At 42.0% G+C, this 24,733-nt stretch overlaps 1 protein-coding gene across 2 annotated transcripts in view; it reads right to left on the bottom strand.

Moving 5' to 3' along the window:
• Positions 1-24,733, bottom strand: part of SLC9A9 (solute carrier family 9 member A9) — a 669,138-nt gene that overhangs the window by 334,416 nt on the left and 309,989 nt on the right. For both annotated transcript variants that reach the window (XM_061419306.1, XM_061419316.1), the window contains exons 7-8: positions 15,319-15,462; positions 10,328-10,428 (exon numbers count right to left, since the gene is read on the bottom strand). In XM_061419306.1, coding sequence (XP_061275290.1) covers positions 10,328-10,428; positions 15,319-15,462 — 245 coding nt within the window. The remainder of the gene's footprint in view (positions 1-10,327; positions 10,429-15,318; positions 15,463-24,733) is intronic.

Below are 24,733 nucleotides of genomic sequence, written 5' to 3'. Positions count from 1 at the left end.
AAACTCTGACTTGCTCTCAGACGGCACTCTGAGGGGTTTTAAGGTTGATGGGCTATTTTTCCATGCCACACTTTTATTTATTTTTGATCTAGTAAAAAGAGACATTTCTGACCGTTTTCCTACACCACTGCTGAACATGAACTTAGAATTGAAAAGTCAAAGATTTAACAAGATGGAAATCTCCTTTAGGGAATATGAAGGATTCCAAATTTGCCAAGAGTACAATTACGGTCTAATTCACCATATTGCGCAATGCTACAGTTGGCAGATGAAACATGAGTCTATGGGATATGAGAATATCAATATAGAAAACACCACAAATTATGTTCTTATTTCTAGATCCTCCAATGCATTCAAGATTACTTTCCGTCCATGTTGCAAGGTTTATAAATTTCCATTTAAAACAAACAAAAATTCCTTCAACAATGTAGTAATGAGTACTTAGGCAAATTAATTTGAGGTCCAGAGTGAAGAAAAACACCCTTTTACTTAGATCCCTGACTTCCCACCTTAATGTTGGTGTTGTCAGGCTTACTGCTTTTCAGTTCTCATTTCCTTGGAGTCAGCTAATACATGGACATACCAGTGTCACCTAAGGCTCCAGTAAGTAGCCTCATTCCAGGTGTCTACACTCAATGGCCTTTATGTGTGGAGGTTCCACACTTGCATAGAGCCCAGATTTTTGAATGAACTAATTTTTGTGTCTCCCTCTACGACATGTATTCATTCACTTATATACCCCATTTTGCTGAAATGAGCCATTGATCCATTTGATATAATTCCCAGTATCCTCGACTCCTCTTTCTCCTTCACCTGTATGTTAATTATTTGTGCCATCTATCTTCGGACAAATTTTTGCACGCTTGGGCAGAACATGAGCAACAGAGAAAGAGGTTTCTTTTTTCCCTGTGCCTGCTGGCACCATGAGGAGATGTTAAATAATGACGGAAAATATTTACAGTGAAGAAAACAGAGGTAAATTTGTTCACTATTCAAGTTACATGTGCAAAGTCATTTGCATACTGAAACCAGGGGCCATTTGGTTCAAGAAAGTGCAGGTGTGAGTTAATGAGATCTTATGCGAGGAGATATACTTTACACCTGTGTTTATTGAGATGGTGTCATTGAGTGTTCACTCTCAGTTCAGCGAGCTGGTTAACAACCCCCCTTGAGAATTTTGGGTGTCTATTGCTGCAGTTTGAATGCCTAATAAATAGTTTGAGCCTCCGGCTTTATTTTTTGGCTTGGAAAACACTCAATACACCTCATTTATTGTTGAATTGTTGGCTAATAAGTTGGACTCATATGGTCCTGTCAATATGAAAGCAAGAACAGTTTGAAGCTGAGGTGTCAGCCAATGACATGTATTTAGAAGCTAAAACTGGCCAGACTTGATTTGAGAAACAAGGCAAACTAAGTTCTCTCCCGGGAATTTACTTACTGAGATCTAGAAACGTATTTCCCATCCAGTCATGCAATGCGTTCAGTGGCAGGACAAATGGAACACATTCACCTCTGAACTAGAAGCCTTCTTAAGAGTTTCAGACAAGCTTTTGCCAAGCTGAGAGATGATGGAGATGAGAAGTAATGAGCCGGCTTACTTACTCAGACCAAGTAAAGTTGCAACATGCCCAGTAATAGTCATTTCATTTGGAAATCTTCCCTCCTTGTCTATTAAAAAAAAAAAAAAAGAAAGAAAGACTTTCCCAGGTTCTGCTTTTCCTGACTACTTACTCTCCAAAAGCTTTTCAAGAGCTGACCTGACAGATAAGCAGGACCCGAGCTTTCAAGTGTCAGCTTTTCCTTATCATGACAATGTAATTAGGCCCTTGTCATTTGAAACCAATGGGAGAACAAACCTCGGTGATGGGATTGGAATGAATTAACTTTTTCTGTTGCCCCTGATGCTTGTGTGTGCTGAGTGCTCTCTCTCAGACATCTTGGTCAATTCCTCAGTAAATGGGCCAGGGAGTCACTCGTTTTTACTCTTCTATGTTCAAAAAAATTTTTTCAGTCTTTTACTCTCTAGAACAAGACTATAAAGCCCAATAGCATTGGTTAGTAATCAGGGCTGTTTTTTCTTTCTTTCGGATTTTTACATGTTTATTTTCTTAGATGGAAACCATCTTAACCTGAGTAAATGATGGGTTATACTGTTTAACTTTCTATACGAGAAAGTGAGGAATGCCAACTGTCTCCCTCCTCCCTCTTCACTTCCAGCAGACATAAAATGTGCCCCAGGAACCTAAAAATGGAAGCTGCCTTTATTACAGCAGTGCCTGGAAGCAGAGAAATCATTAGACACAGTGCCAATGTTGCCATTAGAAATCTTACTCTTCCAGCGTTTAATGACAGTCCCTGAAAGTTTGCTTCTGGCAAAAACCTGACCACCAAAGTCTCAGCTGGGAAACAGATTATAAAAATGAATTTTCAAACAACCTGTCCAGCTGTGCTTTTCGGTTATCTTTATAAACTGAAAAAGTGGCTTCTGTGACAGGATTCAATTCCACCAGAGATTATGCTATAAATAATACTGCTGAATTATTTCCCATGTTCAATTTAGAATAATGACTCAGTAACCTGATGACTTTTAAAAACTTGGCCAAGAAAAATTCTACTTGATCAGAATTTAGGTATGCATATGTACCAGGTACCTCATAGAGAGGGTCCCATGGGTCCTGTATTTACTCAAAAGCCACATTCTGTGTGTATGTGTGCAATGTCCTTCCACTACAAAATGATAAAATCCTTTTACCTCAGCAATAAAGAAAACTGACATACCAATTAATAGGGTGACTTCTTCCAATCCTTCCGCAAATTAGCAGAAGAGTTAGAAATCTGAGACCCCTCAGTGGCTGATTTTGTAATCAGGGCAGACACTTGTACATACGTTCTCTTCCTTCTCTGCTGTCCCAGCTTGTGGCTTGTGAAGACTCCTTAAATTCCATTTCTATCTACACACCCTCATCTTCCAGAAAGACTTCTCACTAGCATTTGACATTCTGCCCAGTCTTCCTACATAAAACTTTTCTCAGACTGCGCTTGTATATTTCCAATAGCAGAGTATCAGACCTCTGGGTAATAGAAATGCCAACCTTCATTTGCATGTCTAAAAGCCACTTGTTTCCATAAAACTAAGTTCTTCTATGTGACGACTGAACATTTGCAGGTGCAATTTCCAAGAGACTGAGACGAGGCGGCTGCAAATGTAGCCCTTGAAGCAAAAGATGATCAAAATAAATCAAATGATCATCATCAAATTAGTAACAACTGAAAGTGAAAGCAGAAAATTGTGGTAATGAGCGAGCCCCCCACACACACACTGAAGTGTTCATAATGAATCTTACAAGGAGATGAATTGAAAAAGAATAATGAACACTGTGAAAACTGTCTTTGTGAGCTTGATTCCTTTTGTTTGTGTATCACCATGCACCTGGCATAAGACAGTCCAAGCATCTAAGCCTAGAGGCTGTGCTGTCCTTGAGCCTCTTTTCCCTTCTGAAGTGTCACCAAGTTACACAGCTTATTTTGTTGAAATACCCTCATGGATTATTTCTTCCCTTGTACTATTTAGATTTCTCTGTTTGCAAGCAGTGAAAACTAATTCTGGCAACTGTGACCAGAAGGGAATTTATTGGAGGGGAGAAGCATAAAGGCAGCTCCAGGGATCTATGGCAGGAATAGAGATTCCCAACAGGGTTTTTCTGTTGGAAAGTCCGGGTGCCAACAGTTACACATCCTTCTAACTTCCTCCTAAAGGTTCACACCCCCAGGAAGGAGTGTCTGGTTGACCTTGCTTCAGATGCCCCCTTTCTCTTTGGCAGGTGAGGATGGGGTACCTTGGTTAACAAGATGGTATCTGATGGAGAAAGGTAGTTCACTCAGTAACATCAGGATGCTACTACCAGTGAAAGTGAGAATAGATGCTGGGTTGCCAAAGCCAACATATGCCCACCATATTCTTGTAGACTAGGCTCTTGTTTCCCTGGGTCTACATGTCTCCATTTTCAGTTAAGAGTTAGAGAAATGAAATTGCAGCTTAATGTAATTTATGATACACCCTTTAGTTGATGTATGAAACTGCTCTGAAATACCTTGACCAGTGGTCATAAAGAATTCATAAGAATGTTATCAGGGACTTCCCTGGTTGTAAAGTGGATAAGAATCCGCTTGCCAATGTAGTGGACACAAGTTTGATCCCTGGTCTGGGAAGATTCCAGATGTTGTGAAGCAACAAAGCCCATGTGCTACAACTACTGAGCCCATGCTCTAGACCCCATGGGCCACAACTACTGAAGCCCGTGCACCTAGAGAAATGAGAAACCTGTGCACCGCAACACAGAGAAGCCCTTGCTCACCACAACTAGAGAAAGCTGTGTGCAGCAATGCACCCAGTGCAACGTTAAATAAATAATACAGAAAAAGAAAAGACTATTATCAGGGATAAGGCAGTCACTAACTTAGACACAGTCTGTTACTCACATTTTAGAAATTTTTCCTTTTGTTGAGCTAAAATCATTCATTCCATTGCTCAAAAGATATTGACTGCCTAGAATGCTTCAGCCACACTGCTGGTGCTGATATAGCTCTCATGAACATGATAGTCTAATATAATTTTGGCCCATCAATCCTAATTCTACACATCAGCTCAGGTTCTATATTTCAGAGCTGCAGATAGTAAATCAAATAGCATAGTGAGGTCTAGATGCATATAAACGATAGCCATGCAGAAACTATCATATAAGAAGTTTCCATTCATCATAGTATGCCAAAAATATAAAATAGCTTAAAAAGTACTTAACAAGAAATTTGTAGGTCTAATGCGAAGACAACTATAAAAATTTACTAAGGGCCATAAAAGATGACTTGAATAAATGGAGAGACATAACATATTCCTCTGTGGGAAGACTCAACATTGTAAAAACATCACTCCTCCTCAAATTAAACTAAAAATTTAATACAACCCTAACCATAGTCCTAAAGTTATTTTCTGCTTGAGACATAATGTTATTTTCAAGTGATTCTGGAATATAAACATGTGAGTATAGCAAAGAAGCTCTTAAAAATGGGGGAGGGGAATGAGAAATGGATCTATTAACCATTAAAATGAACCATGGAGCTGAAATGATGAAAGCAGTGAAGACTAAAAGCTCAGTGGAATAACAGAAAGCCAGAACATATATACACATATATGTACCTGCATACATGGACATTATGTTAAAAATTCATAGGTTAAGGTTGAAAGGTATTAGGATGAGTGAATAACAATCTAGGAGGAAAATCAAATCCTTGCTATATCTCACACCTCATATTCCTCACATCAAAACAAGTTCCAGTTTGGATTCTAATGTGTAAAAAACCAGACACATATTAAAATAAAATAAAAATAAAGTAAAAATTATTATTAATAATATTGGGCTTCTTAAGCAGAAATTATATCTCTGGTGGCTCAGTGGTACAGAATTTCCCTGCCAATGCAGGAGATGCAGGTTCGACCCCTGGGTCAGGAAGATCCCCTGGAGAAGTAAATGGCAACCCACTCCAGTATTCTTGCCTGGAGAATTTCATGGACAGAGGCGCCTGGAGGGCTACAGTCCATGGGGTTGCAAAAGAGTCAGACATAGCTTAGTGACTAAACAATGACAAAGAGCAGAAATTAATAAAACTTGGAACTTTCTAAGGAAAGAAAAAATTAACCATATGAACCTTCAAAATGTCTAAACCAAACTTTTCCCTTATGTAAAACAAACAAAATACAATATATTTAAAAGACAAAACCATGAATGGAGGGCATTTGTAGCCTACAAGATAGTCAACAGTTAATATTTTTGACTCAATAAAGAGCCTCTAAAATTTGTGACAAAGATAAACACTTCAGTAGAAAAAAAAGGACAAAGGGCATAAACAGGTAGTTCACCAAGGGAGGAATATAAATTGCCAATGATGATATATAATTAAAGTCCTTTCCTCAGTGAAAATATATAAATTTAAATCAGAATGAAATGGAAGTTGATTATCAAATTAGCAGGAGGGAATATGAGTTCAGGGGGTGAAGATGTGAGTGAATGAGCTCTCTCTTACATTGTTGGTGAAAGTATAAAGGAATACAAATTTTCTGAAGGATAACTTGGATGTATTTTTCCAAGACATTAAAATTTTAGCATTTTCATTAACCCAGGATTTTTATTTTTAGGTAGTTATATAAATAGAAGTTTATATATCAAGCTAAAAGGATGATCACAGCAATCATATTAATAATGTTGAAAACTATAAATGATCAAAAGGTTGATATAATAAATTATAGCAAGTTAATATGTTATAGTGGGGCTTCCATGGTGGGTCAGAAGGTAAAAAATCTGCCTGCAATGCAGAAGATCCTGGTTTAAGTTTGGGAAGATCTCCTGGAAAAAAGAATGGCTACCCACTCCAGTATTTTTGTCTGGAGAATTCCATGGACTGAGGAGCCTGACAGGTACAGTGCATGAGGTCTTAAAGAGTCAGACACAACTGAGTGACTAACACTTTCAGTATAATACTAGGCAGCCATAAAAAATAATATAGAAGAATATTTAATATCATGAAAATATTCACTATAAAATTGTCAAGTGAAAAAAAATCATTATTTAAAAATAAAAATATAGTTAGATACACATATTGTGTGCATGCTCAGTTGTGTCCAAGTCTTTGTGACTCCAGGGACTGTAGCCCACTAGGCTCCTCTGTCCATGGGATTTCCCAGGCAAGAATACTGGAGTGGGTTGCTATTTCCTTCACCAGGGGCTCTTCCTGACCCAGGGATGGAACCCATGTCTCCTGCATTGGCATAGCATAGCATAGATGAATTCAGACAGATACTAACAATAGTTATTAATAGGCAGTCAGAATACTGCTGCTGCTGCTAAGTCGCTTCAGTCGTGTCTGACTCTGTGCGACCCCATAGATGGCAGCCCACCAGGATCCCCCTTCCCTGGGATTCTCCAAGCAAGAACACTGGAATGGGTTGCCATTTCCTTCTCCAATGCATGAAAGCGAAAAGTGAAAATGAAGTCACTCAGTCCTGCCTGACTCTTAGCGACCCCATGGACTGCAGCCCACCAGGCTCCTCTGTCCATGGGATTTTCCAGGCAAGAGTACTGGAGTGGGGTGCCATTGCCTTCTCCAGTGAGAATACAGGTAACTCTAATTTTATTTCCTTCAGTAAATCTACATTTTCCAAATTTTCTACAAGAAAAATGCCTTATCTTGGTAGTAAGAAAAGATTTTTAAAAATATTATTCTGTTTAAAGCAACAGAAATCCTTTCCCCTGCCCCCAGATGAAATCTTAGATGAAAATTCAATCTGTGGAACCAATAAAAGGGGTGAAGTGGGGGTGCTCACTTGATTGGCATTCTCTAGCCCCCACCTAGCAATGGCAGGGTTGGGGGAATTCTGCTGAGAAACTATTGTGTGTAAGCACCATTTCAAGGACATACATGAGGTATTCTTAGGGAACCCATACACAGCCCCAGGATGGTTGGTTACTACTGCAGAAACTCATACACTCTTTATATCTTATTTCATTTCATTCACTATATTCATCATCATCTGTTTATTCATTAAGCATTTTTTGAAAAATTTCCTACATTTTTAGCTTCGTATTATATTAGTTTACTTGTGGATTAGAACTGAAAGGGTTTTTCTATTACATGAAATATCCCCAGGGAATTGTAATTTAATACCACACTGTCAGATTTTATTGAAGGTTGATATGAGAAATGACTACATAAAGAACGGATCTCCATCTTTCCTAAAACAATACATTGTCCGTTATGGTGCTCAAAGGCCCTTATATAAAGATGTGTGTGATAAATTCACCTAAAATTTTAGCAAAAAAAAGCATACCCATTTTTATAAATAATTGTGACTTCCTTTTATAATACTGTGTTATTCCTGTACAACTCATGTTTCTCTTCTGGCTTTGGCTGCCAGAAAGCTCAGAGCCATATTTATTGCCAAACCACAGCAATGAACAGCTGTCTCATTTTGCAGAATGACTCTATCCCAAAGCACTTGAGTGTCTAGCCTCAACTAAATGGTCCCATGATATGCATGGTTCATGTTATGAGTTGCCTCTAAGCCAATTTAGAAATAGGCAGGGATCAAGTAATAAGCAAACACATAAGTAATATGGACTAAGCAGGCTTGGTCTTTAGCAGTACAAAATGCTCACACTTAAAAAGTTTGATTTGTATCAAACACCTGTCTGACTTGTTGCTTAATCTGAAGTTCTGTTCTGGTTAAGTGCTCCCCTGGGTATAGCTGTGGGCATTTGGGTCTTTCTGCTACTAAAGCCCATGCATGCATCCACTCAACTCATGATACTGGCTCTTTAGACGAGGTCTGCATGGTATCCAATAAGGATATCGGGTCCAAAGTGTAGCAAAAGAGCAAGGCGCAGATAAACCAATAATTTATACATGGACCATAATCTTAAAATGAGTTAAGAAAACATGATCTTGCTGAATCGGATCATGAAATAATAAGACAGTTTTCACACACAGAAACAATCTTAGGCATTGGGATATGTGTGTATGTTTGTGTGTTCTATTACAATGTTAAACTGTAGACTAAAAAATATCAGGTGAGTTAAGATACTTTACCTTTTCAGAAGGTCAAATATGTATTCTTATTGTTAACATTGCTTACATTATTTTATACCATGTTAAGTGCTGAAAAGGGCATAAAATGTGGAGGAAAGGGAACAACTTTCCGAATGACCTATGTAAACTTTTCACTCCATTATTTCATTTAAGAGACACTAAGTATCCATTTTCTTTGCAATGCATAAGCTCTTTAGCAACCTTTCTAATAACAAGGCAAAGCTCCAATACAATGGATGTTGTGTTAGAGTGGTTTGGAATGATACATGGTCTGGTTGGGTGGACTCTGGTAATGTAGTCTTGATTTTAGGGTCATAAAAGCTGGCAGGTGGCTGTTTGTATCAGCAACAAACATTATCAAAGCCTGTAGCAACAGCCTGGTTCCCTGTGGCTATGAAGTAAGGTGGGTCAGATGCCTGGAGCAACAGATTATCATTACAAAAAAAGATCTGCCATGGCTTTCATAGTAAAGCCCAAACCAGCCTAGAAGCAAGGGGACCAGGCAGGCCCCTGGGACCCCAAATATCCTCCTCCTCTTGAAGGCCTGCCTCATATTCCAAAGATATAATTTCATTCAAGGTCGCAGTGCTTGGTGCCCATGCGCCCAGGCTCTGGATGCCCAGGCTTCTAGTCTGAAATCCCAGCTCCTCCACTGGTTCTTGGCCAAGTAAACTGGTTATAGTCCCTAATGTTGGGTCTTTCTGTAAATTAATCCAAACATCCATGAAAGGCAGTTAGTCAGCACCTGGCTCATTGTAAGCTTTCTCTGTATCAACTTTCATTATTATTTACACTTAAAGTACCACCTATTAAAATGCGAGTACCCCGGAGGCACACCTTATTCCCAGTTAGTGCTTTCAGGGGGTGGGGTCTCACCATCTGATCAATTTAGATGTGGCAAACAGCAAGGGATCCAGGACTCAAACCCGGGAGAAGGAGGAGACTAGGCCAAAGGAAAGAAATAGCTCTGACATTTTGCTCAGAGCCACGGTGATTCTTCTACATGGAAAAGCACCCAATCGTTGCAGCTACCCAAGCGTAAACCCTCGCTATTGCAGAAAGGCAATCTAATTGCAGAATTCAGATACGGGATGCAAGCTGCTGGCCCCCGCCCGCGGGCCTCCCCTCTCCTCCCGGGGGACCTTAGGGACTGCCTCTTTCTCCATCAACCGTTCCATCTCAGAGGACTCTACATATAGACCTTCTACGGTAAGAGACACTGAACCGAAACCACCGCGTTAGCTCCTTGTTTTCTGGTGTGCCACCGGCACAGATTTTAAAATATCGTTGGGTATGGTGAGGCGCACACCCGGAGAGACAGCCTACGTGGGCGTCGCTGTTAACAGCCAGTGGAAAGCCAGCACTCATTCCCACAAAGCAGCCGGGCGTCCCTTCACACTGAGCGGAGACTCCTGTGTGTAAAACCGACCATCTGTACATTGGTCATTCGTAGATTTCAACGTCCCCTTCCTGACCAGCAAGGAGAAGAGGAATCGGCACTTTGGAGACTTCCGATTGGATTGAGCTGTCATATAATGGATGCATTTTTTTTTTTTCTCCTCCCAGGAGAGGCTGATTCTGACACAATCCATTTCACCTCCTGCAGGGTCAGGGAGGGGGGCTTGGTGAGGGGCGGGAAACACAGGTATTCACACATGCGGTGGGCTGCCCAGGACGAAGCACTGACCTGTTAGGCCAGCGGCCTCTGCAGACAGAAAGGCGCTCCAAGACAGGAGGAAAAACAGGCCCGTTTCCAGCATAGGGAACTCGCACAGTTTGGTGAATTTGGTCAAGTGACAAAGAGGCGTTAAGGGAAACAACAACTGCTTTTATGAATGAATCTCCCTCTTGGCTGAGAAAACTCTGGTGGTGATAGTTTTAGAGGAGAGAACCAATTCTCAGACCTGACTGTTTCTCTTGCTGAGACTCCCTTTGAAGGCCCGCATGAGTCATGCTTCATTGGGGGCTGAACACGGCTGTAAAAACGCAAAGTGGTCTTGAGACTAAAAAAGATGTCTTACTAAGAGGATGAAGTCAGCTAAGTGGAGACACAAAACCCCTTAAATTTGGCCTCAACCCTTTGCGTGTGCCCTTCAGGAGACTGGCAGATCTGGAAAAATAAAGTCAAAGAGAGCATGTCTCATGGAGATGCTGCCAGCCGGTCACTCCCAGGAGTGGCCTCCGAGGCCACTGCTCCCCAGGGAATGCTGGTCTATGGACAGATCACCTTGAAGAGCCTTTTCTTCTCTTAGGGATGGAAACTGGATCAGGAGAAGCATTTTTGTTCAGTGATGGGGAAGCTGCCCAGGCTCTCTTTGCATAAGTAGGATAGAGGAAAATGTGTATTATTTCTAAGTCAAGCAAGATGCCCTTTGACGGGCAATTGTTCATTTTGGCCAAGATGACACTTGGCCAATCATCTATAAATTGCAAATAGAACAAAGGCACAGTGATTTAAGCCTTGCAGAGAATGGGCTATGGGGAGATGATTAGGAGTATGTGATGGATGGTAAAGGGCTACAACTGCAGTTGTATCCACCATTAGGCAGAAAATGCCCTGACAGACAAGGAAATGTTACATTGCAATTTTATGTTTCTGGAAAAAAATCTAAGAGAGATTCCATCTTAAGAGATGTTTAGCAGCCAGGCAGGGGAGCAAAAAGCATGACCTCTGGAGTTCAAGATCTGGGTTTGAGTCCTGGCTTTGCCAGTCACTGGCTGTATGATTTCTGACCAGTATGATAACCTCTCTGAGCCTTATTTGTATCCAAGGTGAACTGGCATAAGAATAATACCTATCCCCACAGTGTGAAGAGTAACATGAGATGACATTATTAAAAATGTTTTGTAAAGTCTTAGAAAGCACACAATACCAGGATTATATCGTGGTTGGGAGCATGACCTCTAAAAGGCAACTCTACCTGGGCTCATATTCATTGTATCAGCTTAGATGTGTACCTTGGCCACACTGTGCTTTGGTTCCCATATCTGAAAATGGGCATAAGTAGTACAACCTACCTTCTAGGTATATAGAAGAGTGCCTGGCATGTGACAAGGGATGTGTAAGTTTTTCAATTAGTGTAATTTAAGTGAATCTGTTTTGTGAAACCTCTTTTCTGGAAAGAGATTCAGTAAGGATGTAGAAGCAATTTTTTATCAGGAGGAGAACCCCTTTCCCCAGATCTGATCCAATGTCAGGGCAGACTTCCAGTCTCCAGGAATTTTTTCCCTTCTCTTATCAAAATCTGTTCACTTATGTGTTCATACATTTCCTGCACATCAGGCAGAGAAACCTTCCAATCTTAGCTCTTCTGCTTCATGCCATCCCTGGGGATGAAAGCCTGGGTTTAAGTCCTGGCCCTAAAATATCCTAGCTGTGTGGCCTTGGACAAGTTGTCTAAAATTATGCGTCAGTTTCTTCAGCTGAAAATTGAGAGAATAATAGTATCTCCTTGCCAGGATTCTTATAAAAACTCTCTGAGATAATCTATGCAAAATATAAAAGATAATAGGTGGCACTTGGTAAGGTTCTCAACATATATAAGATGATATTAATATCATGCCCATTATGACTGACATGTGTGACTCAGAGTGAGCTATGAATACTTAATCTCCTTATGTATAAAGCAGGAATAATAATAATATGTCTTATAGGGTAAATTCAAATGAGGAGATATATATAAAGACACATGCTAGACATTCACAAAATGTTGTGATCATTACTATTGTTCAGTCACTAAGTTTTGTCTCACTCCCTGCAACCCCATGGACTGCAGCATGCCAAGCTTCCCTGTCCTTTACTATCTCCTGAAGTTTGCTCAGACTCATGTCCATTGAGTTGGTGATGCCATCTAACCTTCTCACTATTATTCAGTTCAGTTCAGTTGCTCAGTCGTGTCTGACCCTTTGCGACCACATGGACTGCAGCACACCAGGCTTCCCTATCCATCACCAACTCCCAGAGCTCGCTCAAACTCATGTGCATCAAGTCAGTGATGCCATCAAACCATCTCATCCTTTTATCTCCTTCTTCTCCTGCCTTCAGTCTTTCCCAGCATCAGGGTCTTTTCCAATGAGTCAGTTCGTTGCATCAGGTGGCCAAAGTATTGGAGCTTAAACTTCAGCATCAGTTCTTCCAATGAATATTCAGGACTGAGTTCCTTTAGGACTGACTGGTTTGATCTCCTTGCAGCCCAAGGGACTCTCAAGAGTCTTCTCCAACACCACAGTTCAAAAGCATCAATTCTTTGGCGCTCAGCCTACTTTATGGTCCAGCTCTCAAATCCATTATGAGTACTGGAAAAACCATAGTTTGACTAGATGGATCTTTGTTGGCAAAGTAATATCTCCTTTTTTGCTGTCTAGGTTGGTCATAGCTTTTCTTCCAAGGAGCAAGCACCTTTTAATTTCATGGCTGCAGTCACCATCTGCAGTGATTTTGGAGCCCCAAAAAATAAAGTCTGACACTGTTTCCCCATCTATTTCCCATGAAGTGATGGGACCAGATGCCATGATCTTTGTTTTTTGAATGCTGAGTTTTAAGCCAGCTTTTTCACTCTCTTCTTTACTTTCATCAAGAGGCTCTTTAGTTCCTCATTATCATTACTATCATCATTACTATTTCTCTACACCAAACAACACGTAACCTCCATTGTAATTCCCCTTAATGATTATGAGGCAAAAAAAAAAAAAAGAGGAGTAGTGATCAAGAGTGTGGTCTGGGCATGGTCTGTCTCTTGGTTTCATTCCTTGGGTTTGACCTTGGGTCTACTTCCTAGTTACATGACTTTGGGCTTATGCTTTCTAAGCTTTTTTTTTTTTTTTTTTTTGGAAAAACAGCATCTGTGTGATATGACCATTGTGAAGATTAAATGATGTATTACATGTAAAACAAGTAGGAGGTGATACGTCAGGAGGCCTGACATATCACCAGTACTGGGTAGATTGTTAATCATTGCTTTTTTGTTGGAAATCAACCCTACCTATTCTGACTTACTTTTGTCAATGGAGTTGACATTCTCCAGGGTTTCCAGGACAAAACTTTGGGGTGGTCTTTTGATTTTCTCCTCTTGTTTATCTCATAGAACCAACCAATCACTGAGTCCTAGAGGGTCTTCTACATTGACCTCCTTTCTGACTTTCTCCTACAGGTCATGATCACAGTTCTCTTTGATTTCAATCTTCCTCTTCTCATTCATTCTTCATACCAGTTCCTTATTTATGTTTTAAACACAAGACCTTCAGTGTGTCATGATCCTTGGAGAAAACTTGAATCGCATATTGTGGACTATAGAGAGATGCTCAGGCTCCTTTGAGTGGCACTCCAAGGTACTCCACAAGCTGACTCCTTCACACTTGTGTCTGCTCATTTTGCACTGTGCACCAGCCCGAGCTCTAAGGTCCTCCCTGGGACAACTGCTCTAGGTCATGTCAGTGCCGCCCACACCTGACCTTTGTGAATGCTGATCTTCTCGTGAACTACCTATGTGGTCTTTTCCTGCATCTTACCTATCTTTCAGGTCAAGCCTGAGTCCCCTCCCCAGCATGTAAATCCTGCTTTTCAGGTTATTTTCCAGAATCATCAAATTGGCCAAGAGTCTGTTGGACTTTTCCAGACACGGTGGCCTCATCCTTATATTTTTATAACCTTAATAAGGTGGCTGCAGCTTTAGCACTCACCTTCTATCCAACTCTTTCTGTAGAGTTTGTCTTTCCAAGCCTGTCATTAGTTGGAGGCAGGGTCCATGTTTTATTCATATTCTGACTTACCTGAGAAAGCTTTAGTAGAACCTAGCCTTTTAGCAGTTGCTCAGTGAACTGTTGGGTCAGTCCTCATGGAAAAAGAGTCCAACATTTTGCTTTCCTTGCCTTGATCCCTGACCTCTCTTCCACCGTTCTCCTTTAGTCCTTCTCTTTCCCCCAAAGATCTCTAATCCTTTGCCCTGCTTCCTCTCTCTGAACTCTGTTAAGCCCACATACTTGACATTAGCCTTCTGGTTCCTCCTAGAATCTGACTTTTTTGTCCCATGTAACTGCTGTGAGTGAGGAGACCACCAGACAAGCTTCTTTCCCTGACTCAAGTTCTCTAGGAACTCTACCCATCCTCCCACCTCTGTGCTGAAAAAGAGGGAGTGGGATGACACAATTGCCTGGATATGGCAAGCATCATTTCTAAGTTGCTTGCTGTTCTTCTTTCATAAAATAGCTATGGATACTCATTTAAACCCACAGTGATTCTTGATTTAGCCAACCTTCTGAACTAGCGATTGATACGAGTTTACAAAGGATGCAGAAAATACTTACTATGTCACTCTTGAGTCAATCCTGTTTTATTCTTGACTTTGGATATTCACTTCTTCTTCTTGATCTTAATATAGCCAAGCCTGATATCCCCCTGGCCACCTGTATTCTTAGGTGGGAATTTTTTAAGACTGTTGATATCCTGGGATCAGACAGTATGAGCAGTGCTAGAATTGGCCTTGGGCAGGAAAAGAGCCTGGGCCCCTCTTCCACTGGTATGAGCCTGTGCTTCAGAATCAAGATGGCCCCAGTGGTGCTGTACTGCACTTCAACAAGACCATCTAGCCATTTCCTGGTCTGGAGTTTGTTAGTCCTCAGAAACATCCCAAGGATGTTGCCTGCTCTTAACAGTCCCCAGCTTCCCACACACAGACAAAGGATATCAGTGCTGTGACAACAGCGTATGCAGACCCCATGGCAAACGAGCCGGCGAAGATCCCCAGGAAATTCCCCACGGACTGGAAAAATGCTGCAGCATCAAATGTGTTTGGATTCTCCTTGGGACTGTAAATGGATATAGAACTGAAAAGAGAAGAGGGTGAAGGTTAGTCAGGGACTCCTATCTCATGGCCCAAACACCAGAAGTCAGAATTTAGCATCCAATTTTGGGAAAGACACCTTCTCCTATGAGGTTAGGTGCCGGATGGAAGCATTCAGTGGCAACAGATGAGGACAAGGAGAGGCGAGAAGGCAGAAAGCTTTCCCCTTCCTTATAGCCCAATCCCCTGGTATCCATATATTGTTGCCAGTCAGTAAACATTTTTATATTGGAAGGGTCGTAAAGAATATTGTTTCTGAGCAAACTAGGCATTAAAACATGGTAGGTATGTATGGAATCTGCTGAGGAGATAGATAACTGTGAATTATTTAGTGGCCATATGTCTTCGTGCTGTTATATATTCACAAATGTTCCTGATAAAAAGTGCACTTTTATGGCCTGTGCACAAATGGGCGATACAAATCACAGCGTGCACAAAATATTCTGCCGTGATCTTGTCATAAACCACAAAGCATTGCTCCTCTCCAGTGTAACCCTTCAGAAACAGAGCCCAGACGACATTCAGAGCATCACAGGATTAACCTCTGGGGAGAGACAAAAACCCTCATTTTCCCACCGAAACAAATGGCAGCAGCTGCCTGAGGTCATCTTTTATGCCCCGATTCTAGGGGCTGACAACAGATTTATATCCACAGAGAAAAATCAATCCACCAATAGGTGGTTTGTTCACTGAAATATTTTTGAAGACGTCATATTTGCTGTTTTTTTCAGCCAGGGCCTCAAACCCTACAGTGTTGATGTAAAGGACAAGGTGTGACCTATTTTAGGAAACATGAGCTCCATCTTGTAGCATTAACATGACAGATGTGCTAGACCCAGTAGTGTTGGGGAGACTAATAAAGCCCCTTTTCAGGTTTTTTTTTTTTTTTTTAATACACATTCTTTAAAACTAATCAGACAAAATCAAGAGTTTCTCAGCAGCTTCTGGAAGGAACTTAGTAGCCCTGTGGAGGGCGAAGAGGATACCAGACACACTGACTTGAGATTAGACAGGTGTTTACAGAGATGTAACTGAATCTTTTATGGCTTGGACAATTAAAGTATCTTAACTCTCTGACCTGACTTTTTGTGTCTGGAGACTAAGAGAGTTAAGAGAGAGCAGGGAGAGTGGATTCCAATTCTCCTCCAGGAAAATGTGTGGCATAAAAAAGGTAGTTTTAAATGTTTCTAGTTTTTCCCTGGATGTCTTTAAACCCCAAAGTAGGCCAAACACTTCTGCTTTGATCACGTAATTGGATAAGGAAGATAAATGCGGATCTCAAATGGAGCCCTGAAATGTATGCGAGAAAGGGATTGCCTTTGAAGTGTTTTTCTTTTTGTAAAGTGTTGTGCTTTGCAGGAAAAAAGGAAACGCAAACCCACATTTGGGTCCTTTGTGGCTGACAGTCCTGGGAAAGGGTATAAAACCCAGGGCCATTCTGAAATTCAGTGCCCACAGCTGTGTGTGTGTGAGTTGATCTGAACATATTTCTTCATTTCAATGAAGAAATGATAGTGACGAGAAAACATTTCAGTTGCAGTCTGCCTTTGAAACACAGGTTTTTGCACAGTCACACTCTTTTGTAAATAATTCTATTAATTCCTAAGGTTGCTTCCAGCAAATCTGATCCTTAGAACAAGCATCTCTTCACCCCCATCTCTACCTTCACACTCCCCAGAAGAGTTTTGTCTGTCCTGATGCTTCCCCAGTTTGAAGTAGCACCATCACATCTTTTGGCCATATTCTGTATGATTATTTATGTAATGTTTGTTTTTAAACTAACTCATTTTTATTCAAATGCAAAACCGAAGTGTTAGTTGCTCAGTCATGTCTGACTTTTGCAATCTCATGGATTATAGACTGCCATGCTGCTCTGTCCATGGGATTTCCCAGGCAAGAATACTGGCGTGGGTTGCCATTCCCAGCGCCATTCCCACTGGAGTGGTAGCAAAGACAAAGAGTCAGAGAATTGAGGGTGGAATCCCAGGTGGCTCAGATGGTAAAGAATCTGCCCATCAATACAGGAGATGCAGGTTCGATCCCTGGGTCTGGAAGATCCCCTGGAGGAGGAAATGGCAGCCCACTCCAGTCTTCTTGCCTGGGAAATCACATGGGCAGAGGAGCCTGCTGGGCTACACAGTACATGGGGTTGCAAAAGAAACAAAATGTGACTAAACAACAAGAAAGGTAGAAGCATAGAGTTATGTCAGGAGACTGGGAGCACGTGTATGAGCCCCGGTGGAGGGTAAAGGCAGGTAGATGGCATCACTCAAAACTTTAAACCCCACGTTAAGAATATACAAAAAGCCCTCGCATTTACATAATGCTTAGTCCTCTTATGCCTGCCTTATAAATGTGTTTGATCTGATAGCATCTCTGCCAGGTAATTAGGGCGCATATATTTATCTTTCCTCCCCTTGCCTTTTTAAAAATAAAATACAGCAACTAAGAGTCAGGGAAATAAAGATCACTAAGTTCCAAATGTAGATTTCTTCTTTCTACCTTGAAAAAGTGATTTGTTAGAAGGAAAACCTAAACCCGCGTCAGCATAGTTGAGTGAGTGTGGCTGTGATGTAAGGCAATTGGAGTTCAGGTACCAGAGCCTTACATTTCACGCCCGGATGGGACATGAGCAGCGCCCTCACAAATGCAGGCAGAGTGCAGAACATGCTGGATGTTGTGTGGGGCAACAGCACCCCCTCTCCCATTCTATGAGCAAGCAAGAGACAGGGCTTCTCCTGGCAACCTGCTTTCGTGTCTGGCTTCTGCTCCAGCACTTAAGCTTTGCGGGATCTGGTCTGGGTCTTGTTCTTTGTATGCCCAGGACACAGGCCCATGGCAGACTATACAAAGTCTGAGGAAATGAGGGCAGGCTGACTGGAAGTCAGAGGGGAAAAAGGAAGAAATGCAGGAAGGGAGGAGTCTTGCCAAAATGAGTCATCTTTAAAATAAATCATCATCTACAGATTTTTATTAGGCAGTGATGATATGTAGATATAATGAAAATAGTCAAGGACAGGGAAGCCTGGCATGCTGCAGCCCATGGAGTTGCAGAGTCGGACATGACTGAGCGACTGAACAGCAACAATATGTTGTCCTGTTGTGGTTACTTTTAAGGTCACCAATTCAAGCCTGAAGGGGACATTTGAGATTCTTAACTTGAGCTTCAAAGATCTGATCCTTCTTGGCTGTATGGCCTCGGGTGAGTTACTTCATCACTCAGGTTCTGTTTCAAAGTCTATAAAATGGACATAGTAGTACTTGTGCTCCAGAAATGTGTAAGGATATGAAGTATATTTAAACACCTATATATATATGGACTTCCCTAGGGTGCCCAGTGGGTAGGACTCTGAACTTCCACTGCAGGGGGCACAGGTTCGATCTCTGGTCAGGGAACTAAGATCCCACATGCTACAAGACCAAATAAATAAATGAGATGGAAAAAAACCCCAAAACTCTTATATATGTGTCTTATAGGTTGTAGGGCCATTCATTGAGTGCTGATAATGTGCACAAAAAATAAGACTCTCAAAGAATTCTGCCCATCATCATCACCACCACCATAATTGCATCATCATTATGCTAAGACCTTCCACAGGCTCACAGTGACAGACAGCAGAGTGCGCAGGCTGAACCAGGCCTTGGTTCCAGGCATGGGCTGATGGGGTGCGGCTCCCCTCCCAGCACACTGTGCTGCAGAGGACCTAGTTGCTTCTGCATGGGAACGGAAGGGTCTCCAGGGAGGAAATGGCCATAGAAGTGATGCTAGTTGGTTTTGTGTGGAGCTCTTGGCTCCATGGATGAAGGAAGAAAGGAGCATCCTCAGCAGCCTGGACAACGATGTGCTCCAGGACAAGGACAGGCCAGTACACCGAGCTTGAGTCACATCTCCCCAGGTTTCACGGGGGACAATCTGCAGGCAAAACTCTCTGGCTTCTGGTGAGGGATGAAGCCAAGAAAGAAGGGGCCTTATAGCCCAGGGATGTTGAATTTCTTCTGACTGCCCGGATTTTAGGAAATTATTCCTCCAGTCTTGACACCCTGGCAAAGGAGGCATCTTTCTGGGCTCCAGTTTTCAGCTGCAACACAAAGCCTCTAGATTATGCAGCAGCAGCTACAGAGGGTGTTTTCAGAAACAACCAAGAGTTTGGGTAGCATGTGTAGTTTTCCAACCTCAACCTGACAGAGGAAGGATGATCACGTTCCAGCCAGCCCTACTGCTGGTTTCAGCACTTTGGACTTAAAAAGTAAATCCCTCCTCCCGTGCACCAAGGGAGCCGTTTGAACAATTAGTGGGGGCAAATATCAGACTGGGAAGAGGTGGGGAAGAAGAACTGGATTTTGTGGTGCTTGCTCTATGGGACACCTCTCTGAAGATGCACTGTTTATAGCATAATCTGGTGAAGGTAGATCTGTGATATGCAGATTTCTGGAAAAGAATATTTGAGTTGGATACAACCAATATCCTTGAAAATAACATGACCAGAACTACACAGTGGTGTTTAAATATTCATCTTATAAATTGGAAATAAGGCCAGTTTATTGATTCATTCTGTTCAGGAACAGATTATTCAGCAAAAACTAGTTTGATGATCGTGTATTGCATCCAGTCTCAGAAATAAATGTACGTATCTTTTATTCAAAATTTTTGAAATGGATGAAATAGCCTACATTTCTTTGAAGAGAGCAACATGAATAAGGATCACAGTGCTCACTGTATCATTTAAGGTTCACAGACACGACTGAAACTCCAGTGTTCTCAACAGCCCATCTTTTCATCTTTCCGACGTTCCTACAGGGAACCCCCTGGCAGCTTAGGTAGCGTTAAGAGCATAGTACCTGAATCTGAGATCTGAGTGAGAATCTTAGCTCTGCCACTTACTGGCTGTGTGACCTTGACCAAATTACTTAGACTATATGCCCTTCAGTTTCCTATGATGATGATTAAAAATGATAATAAAATGATGGTAATAATAAATATACCTATCACATAAGGTTGCTATGAGAATTCAATCAATTAATGTTTATAAAGCATTTGAAATGGTACCTGGTACAAAGTCAAAACTAGATAAGCATTTCTTAGGTAAGTCATCCTTCTTCAAATAACCCTTCCTCCTCCTCCTTTTACTCTGTCCTCTTCCTCCTTTTTCTCCTTTTGCTTCTTCTTGTCCTTCTTCATTGTCTGTTGTTTCCCTCTGTCTCTTTCTATTGAACTGAGAGATTGGTTTAGTTCTAAAAGAAGTAACCCAAACTAGATGTCCAATCAGTACTACCTCAAGCAAATTAGAATTGAGATGCCATTAACTGTCTCACACTGACTAGTCCCTGGTCTAGAATCTCTGGGTATCAGGTATCATTTGATCTTACAAATCATTTTGTATATAATGGAATGTGGTGTATGTTCTCAATAAATGCCACTGATGAGGAAGAAGGAGAAAGAGGTACGGAGGAGAAGAAAGAAGAAGAAGAGGAAGCAGGGGGAAAAGTGTTGCAATCATGCTGAGAGTGACGATGAGATCATATATGAACAGCAGTCTGTAAATGGAACCACTCTCCCTGCTGCCAATGGCCCCTTCCAAAATGCTGTGCATCTCCCCACTCTGGATCCTATTGAGTCATCTCTCCTGATTCTTACAATCTTTTCAGGACCACCCAGTCTCCATCACCACTTCCTCCTGTTACTCTGCACTGCTACTGCTACATTATTTTCCCCATAATTACTCACAGACACTACTCAACAACCTCCAGCTCCCGGGCAGCCATTCTTTCATAAAGATGCTGTCCCTCTGATTGGCCCTCCCAGCTCCCACAAGCCACTCATGGTCCTGAGTGCCTGATTGGAACAATTGACTTCTGTGTCTCCCAGTTCAGTCTCACTTCTCCTGTTAACATGAATCAATACCACTTTAAAATTTTAAAAGGAAAGTTTTAAGCAAATAGATTGCATTCCTTTTAGAATTTCTATGAATGTCATCAAGAAAAAAATGGGAAGATGATTACCATAGCCAAAGATATACCAAAGGCACTTCCATTTTCTCTGCCAAATCTTTAATCCCTAACAGAAAATATTTAAACCACTGTCCCAAGTTTATTACAGAGTTCTTGATTAGTTGGGACATATATAGGAATTTTTTTTTTTTTTTCCTAATCACTGCTTCCCATTGTACTGTATGGAATCCTTCTTTGTGCTGGATATATAGTTCTATTAATGATGTCTTGGTCAAATTCCATTATTCAATTCTTTTCAGTTATCTAAACTTAGTGCTGTCTAGCTTCAAACCTAAATCTTCAAAGCAAGATTCTTCTCCCTGCAGAATATTCTAAAGCAGAGAGCAGGATGATTTGAAAGGGAGGAGAGACATGTCCCTTTACTCCCACTTGGGCACCAGCGCCCCCTAGTGTCAGAGACATGGAGGAAGGACAGGGAGCCAAGCTGTCCACCTTTTGCTTGGCCACCATGGACAGGGTCCCTGATCTCACTCTTGTTCCTGCTTGGTCCCTTTCTTGGAGGTCCCTACTTTCACAGTGACACCTCCGTTTTATTAAGAATCCCGTCCCGCCCCGCCAGGGGCCACTCAATTTTCCTTCTGCCCCGCCAGTTATACACATTCCCAGCCCTTTTCTATGGCTTGGATTAGGGGCCACTTGGACAGATCAGTGGCTTTCACCTTTCTCTTGATCTGTAGTCCTCTTATTTGGGGCAGCACTGAACTCCCTCCAGGGACCATGGACCACTGCTCTGGGTGGGCTCACCTTGCCCACTCCCCAGACACACCAAACCAGGGAGCCGTGCTGACACAGAGGGTTCCAGCTGATTCCTTCAGCAATCTGTAGGCCAGTCCCTGTGTTCTGCATCTCTACTCCAAGAAGCCACACCCAAGAACTCCCTTCCCTGCTCTGTTTTGAGAGGGCCTCAGGCTCTCTGCAGCTTCCTCCGCTGGGGATAAGCTGGAAGTCTTCTTCTTGCAGGCAGCCCTCGTCTGTTTGGGTGATTCTAATGGGGTCCCTTCCACTTGACTTAGGGGAGTGGAAGCTCCCTCATGGGGAGGGATAACAGCTTCACACCTCAAACACTGCCCTCTCTCCAAGGAGGCCCCCTTTCATACAGTTTTTTGAGACCAAGAAGATGGGGTAGGAATTGGAGGAAACAAGGCCAATTCTTTGCCAGTGAAGCCTGTTGGGAGGTACGTGTTTCTTACTGCTGGGGAGCCCTGCTGCTTCTTTTAGAATGGATGCATTTAGCTACTTGTGTTTTCAGTTCTGCTCCTTACACCCAGTTTGGAAAACAGGAAAAAGCCCATAGGCTGACACATTTTGTGACCTTTATTCTGGGTGTTTCTAGTTTCTTTTCTCCCCAGCTATCTAGAGTTGCCTATTATTATGCTCTGAAGGATACATTTTAAGGAGAACTACAACACAGAGGGGTGATGGAAATTTGTAAAAAGTGCTCTGTTTGGTTGGCCCTGAGTGTCACAGGTAAGAAGCAGCGTAGAAGAAAAACTAATTACAGTGCTATTTTGCGTTTAAAATTTTTATCGTCCCCCTAAAAAGAAACAAGTGGATCCTTATCTATTATTTATCTTTTAATAACTGTACCAACCTGCCCTTTCTCAAGAAGTTGCTTAATTATGAATAAGGAATTGATTTTTATGGGGCCAAGAATTGTGTGTACACATCAGAATTCATCCTGGCATCTGCTCACCCATTATTCTGGCTTATGTTCTGCCAAAGGCCTCTGAAGCTCTGTCAAGAGAACCTGCTGTAAAACATAATGACTTCAGGAATTGGGGGCATTCCAGGCACCCTGGGAGGTTAGAAGAGCTGCCTCTTAATAATAAGAGGTTCTGGCCAGAAGTGTGCTGAGCTTGAGTTAGAACTAGGGTTTTACCTTCCCCAGGGCTAAAGACCCTGTAGGGCAAAGAGCTGTGTTTGGGGAGGCACGTTAATTAACTCTTTCAGCTTCTAAGGGATTGTTTGGTTCATGACTGCTGACTAAGAATCCAAATTCACTCCAAAGAGTGATTTTCCAAATCCTCGACGAATACCATTTTGATATCTGGCACAACAGAAAAAAAGACAAAGAGAACTCTGTGGGAAGTATGAGTTAGTATATCGTGGCTGCCCTCAGAATAATACAATCTCAGACTGAATTAGCAGATTCCTCCCACCAACAAATATTTCTTGAGTACCTACTACATGCAGACTTTGTTCTAGACAGTAAAGATACAGCAGGAAATACAGCAAAGCTTCTGACCTCATGTTCCTGACATTCAAGGGAAGAAAACAACATAATAAATAGCTAAGCAAATAGATGTTTGACTTAAGGACAGAGACAGAAAAGAGAAGGAAGCAGCATGAAGGCATGGAAGAGATAGTGATGAGGGTGCTGGTTTAGTTAGGGTGGTCAGGAAAGTCTTCTCTGAAAAGCACTATTGAATGGAGTCCTATATGAGGATGATGGGAGGGGTTTCTAGTCTCGGAAGCAGAGGCGGTATGGCTAGAGGGAAATGGGCCGGGGAAGGGTGGTAGGAGACAGGCTGAGATGGGGCTGGGACCAGGTCTTATGCAAGCTTCCAGGACATTGTTAGGACTTAGATTTTCCTCTAACGGTGAAAGGGCATCTAATGGAGGGTTCAGGGTAGGGGAGCATGTTATAGAGCATTCCGGGTGAAGACTGCGTTAGTAGGAGTAGAGGAAGCTGGACAGGAGTGGGCATGACCTCGCTGTACTCTCCCACGGCTGCAGCAGACCAGGCCTTTCTTCATTGGACTGGATACCACCATCTGAACGAAACCTGAAAAACCACAGCAGATCACAGGGGGAAGAGTAGGATGGTGGGGAAGAGGATGTAAGGAAGGAGAAGATTTTAAATGATAGATGCATTTAGCAGAAACAGGTACAGTGAGCTGGCCTCATTCTTTATGTTTCCAGAAGGAAAGATAAAGTCTACAAGTAAAGCATCAGAGGGAGAAGGATTTCAGCTTTATATTCTATTTCAGAAATTTCCTAACTCTTAGATCTGATGGAAAATGAAATGGGATCTTTAAAAGGTAAGTTCTCTGTCACTGGAGATGCTTAAACACAGAATGAAACCATTACCTGTCAGGGTGCTATGGAGAATATTCATGCACTAGACTGTTGGATAACATGGCCTTGAGGAACCTCCCGCCCCCAGAATTAATGACTCTCTATTTTCAGCATTTTCCAGAACTCTCAGGTGAGGGATAGGGGACTTGGTTTTCTGTGCTACCCAG

The sequence above is a fragment of the Bos javanicus genome, chromosome 1, assembly GCF_032452875.1.
Source record: "Bos javanicus breed banteng chromosome 1, ARS-OSU_banteng_1.0, whole genome shotgun sequence".
Classification (NCBI taxonomy): Eukaryota; Metazoa; Chordata; class Mammalia; order Artiodactyla; family Bovidae; genus Bos; species Bos javanicus.
This window is presented reverse-complemented; position numbering and strand designations above follow the sequence as displayed.